The sequence below is a fragment of the Thermobia domestica genome, chromosome 10, assembly GCF_964235325.1.
Source record: "Thermobia domestica chromosome 10, izTheDome1.hap1.1, whole genome shotgun sequence".
In the NCBI taxonomy this organism is placed as follows: Eukaryota; Metazoa; Arthropoda; class Insecta; order Zygentoma; family Lepismatidae; genus Thermobia; species Thermobia domestica.
In genome coordinates, this window is record NC_137463.1 from 252,811,313 (window position 1) to 252,815,286 (window position 3,974).

The window sequence follows — 3,974 nt, forward strand, 5'->3', positions numbered from 1 at the left end:
TCGTAACTTTTTTCGAGTATTTGGCGAATGGTAAGTATTTCTTCGATACTTGGTAGATTTCGTTTAAACCCTCACTGATAACCGCCAATAATTTCTTTTGCGTTTGGGTCAATCTTCCAAATATAATATTTAAAATGATTTTATAGGATGTTGACAGAAGAGAAATGCCTCGATAATTATTACAGTCAGTTTTGTTGCCTTTCTAGTGAATTGGAACAACGATTGATTCTTTCCACTCTTGTGGCGATTCTTGTTTGTTCCAGATAAGGAAAATGTGCTTGTGTATCTTGTTCCACAATTTTTTGCCTCCAGTTAAATTTAACTCAACCGGAATTTCATGTACACCCGGAGATTTGTGTCTCTTTAATTTCTTTATAGCAGTTTCTACTTCTATTCGGTTGGGTTCTGGAATATACAGTTCTGCAGTTTAATCTCACTTTATCCAAACCAATTACTTTTTGGTTGCATGTTAAGAAAATCACCAAAGATTTCTTTCCATCTATTTGAGATGCTATCCGTACCAGAGAGAACTGTACCGTCAGATTTCTTTAATATATAAGCACGAGGTAGATAGTCTATCTTAACCCTAGATTACTAGACTCGGTGAAAATTCATCCATAGTTTGCTTTCGTAGCGTGTTACAAGAGGATACCACCATCTATTATCATGTAGTTCCTGGTATTCTCCTCTTTGGAGAATACCAGGAACTACATGATAATAGATGGTGGTATCCTCTTGTAACACGTTACGAACGCAAACACTGTCGTGAATTTTCACCCGAGTGTAGTGTTTGCGTTACTATCGAATGAGCAACTATTGCTAACAAAACATTGAATTCATCACACATATTAGAGAGTGCGTAACACAAAATCACAAGTTGTGTGGATTAATTTGATTTTTCCTTTCGGGACGAAATTCGTTGGTGACTGTGAAGGATATCATAGATAAAAGACGCATTTTGAGAGATCGGGAAATTACTAATGCACTTTTGGAAGAACTTGATACAGACAATTGTGATGCAGTTTCAGAAGAATTTGTGGACAGTGAATCTGATCAATTAGAAGTAGACGATGTTGAGGATGATGCTATTGATTGTGACGATAGTGATTTCGATCTCGATTTTAATCCTAACGAGTGTGTTTCTTCATACGACTCCAAAGAAGATAGCTTTTCAAAACAACGTCCCACAAAGAGAAAAGCCGATTCTCTCTCAGTGAAACAAACTTCAAAACAAAGACGTAGATCTGAAAAAAATACCGAAGAATTAAGAAGTTTACCCTGGAAACCTAATTCATAAAATTCACTTCATCTTCTTCTGAAGGAACCATTTATCAAAGGAAGAAAACATGGAATGTCGTCAACTGTTGAACCTCGAAATAAATCGAGAGTATCTGCGAAAAATATAATACGTAACATTCCTGGTCCTATAGGGGATGCAAGAAAAATAACTTCTAAAATGGACTGCTGGTCTTTGTTCACGGATGACGAGCTGCTTAGTAAAATTGTACTTTACACAAATCTGGAGATGTCACATCAAAGAACAGTTTATACTCGAAACCCAGCCTGGGTAAATGATCTCAGTGTTGAAGAACCCAAGGCGTATATTGGTATTCTGTTCATTTCAGGAGCTAGACAAGACAACCACATGTCAACTAAGGTCTTATGGGGAGAGCTTGGTTCGCAAGTGTACCCAAGTGTGATCTCTCATGAAAGATTTGTATTTATTTCAAACTACATTCGGTTTGATGATAAAACAGATAGAGCTTAAAGACAAACTAAAGATCCATTTACCCACATACGCTGGGTGTGAGAGAGATTTATTTCTCATTGTAAGAAGTACTATCAACCATCGTGTGAAGTGACCATTGACGAGCAACACCTAGTATTCCGAGGAAATTGCAATTTTAGAATGTATATACCAAGCAAGCCTGACAAATATGGTATTAAGATAGTTCTTATGGTCGATTCTAACTCATTTTACCTCGTAAGCGGAATTCCTTATATCGGGAAGGAAACACCAAATGGTAACAAAGGACTGCTTGAATATTTTGTGGAGGAATTATAACAGCCAATTCATGGATCTAATATTAACATAACAACAGATAATTGGTTTACCATCTTCCCCTTGATGACAAAGATGCTCAAGGAACACAACTTGACTATGGTAGGCACTGTGAGATCAAACAAACCAGAAATTCCACCAGAGTGGTTATGTATGAAGAATCTTCGCCGGAAACTTCTATTTTCGTTTTTAACACCCATAATCAATTATTGCAACTTGTGTCATTTAACCCAAACAAAAACAAGGTTGTTCTGGTTGCTTCTTCCATGCACAATTCAGCCACCATATTAGAAGAAAGTAACAAGCCGGAGGTAATAGAATATTATAATAGAACAAAAGGTGGAGTAGATGTTTTTGACAAGCTGTGCAAACAGTACTCGTGCAGCAGAAAAACACGGATATGGCTCCAGGGAGTTTTCTACGGTATTGTTAATGCAAGTGCCATTAATACAAACATCATTCACAAATTCAACATGGCATCAAGTGGATTAAAAGGATTGAACCGCCAAGAATTTAACCTTAATCTTGGACTGAAATTAACACAAACTTATATGATGACAAGACTACAGTCTCCAACATTGCAGTTGTCTGTGAGATCAAAAATTAAGAATATTCTGAAGATAAATGATGATGAAGGAATTTCATATTCAGATTGTATGTCAGCACTTCGCACGAAAGATGCCCGTCAAGGACGATGTCGCTTCTGCCCCTCTCGTGTAGACAGAAATTATGCTGTGAAATGCTCCAAATGTGCTTCTTTTGTGTCTAATGAGCATAGAGGCACTTTCTGTAAAGCTTGTCAGTAAGTGTTCCTCTATGAAGTTCAGTTATAGGACTTGTGGAATGAAAATGTAGTGAAGTTTTGAGAGCACTATTTCAGTAAAACCGTGTGCTCTAAGAATAGTAGACTTTCAGTAATAAACATTTCCTTAATCCGCACTTTACATTAAAAAAAAAAGAAATGGGTGAATTTTCACCCAGTCTAGTATTGAATGTATAGATAATCTCTCATAAATGTCTGATACACACCTTTTCTCGTATTGTCCAAAAAAGTGTATTTTAATATATGTCGTAAGAAATAAAATACACACAATGAAAACTTATGGATATGTTTGTTTTAGTTTTGTAAACATTTTGGGTAAAGCATTAAAGTTTAATTACTAGTGATTAAACAAATGGTTACTAATATTTTATTGGTGAAAGTGGGATTTTAGTTCATTTAAGTTTTGCACAGGTCTCCTTTGATATTATTTACCGAAATATTGTCCAAGGGAAGCATAAAGGATCTACTTTAAAATATAATTGTAAGCTTTAAATCAAATAAATCACACATAGAGGAAACACAATTAAAAAATATTTGGTGAATTTTCACCCAGTCTAGTATAGGAAGACAAAAAGATAAGTCTAGTAATCTAGGGTTAAATTCGCTGATCCCCTTATTCATGTCGCGATTGTTTTTATTTTTACTATTTCTTCAAGTTCCTTAATTTTAGCTTTCACAAAATCGCACTTCTTTGTTGTAAAAGTTTTGGAAGTTCCCGCCTGATATCTGAAACATTTTGTGTAGTTATTTCATTCAGATTTTATAGCCAGAGTAATTTTGCCTGTTTTCTCTTCTGTGTTAGTTTAATGCATTTCTGGTGGAACCATGGTTTATTCGTACGTATTTCCGCGTGTTCCATTTTCTCTTTTGCTGAAATTTTAATGCCATCTCTAATTTCAATCCAGGTATCCTCAACACTAGTGCACTCCGAATCTTCTAAAGCCGAGATCTATTCGAAAATTCAATCTGGTATTCCGCTCTTACCTGGCTCTCTTCTAATTTCTTTAAATGGAATCTCTCCGTTTTCGGATTGAATATTACTTTTATTCAACTATTATCTCTCTCGTTTTATCGCTTCTACCAGGTAGT

General features: G+C 35.5%; 1 protein-coding gene across 1 annotated transcript; it reads left to right on the top strand.

Moving 5' to 3' along the window:
* Window positions 1-1,351: 1,351 nt before the first annotated feature.
* LOC145661906 (uncharacterized) lies at window positions 1,352-1,768 on the top strand. Its single transcript, XM_081727250.1, has one exon. It carries the CDS (start codon window positions 1,352-1,354, stop codon window positions 1,766-1,768), a length of 417 nt encoding a protein of 138 aa, XP_081583376.1.
* The last annotated feature ends 2,206 nt before the right edge of the window (window positions 1,769-3,974 follow it).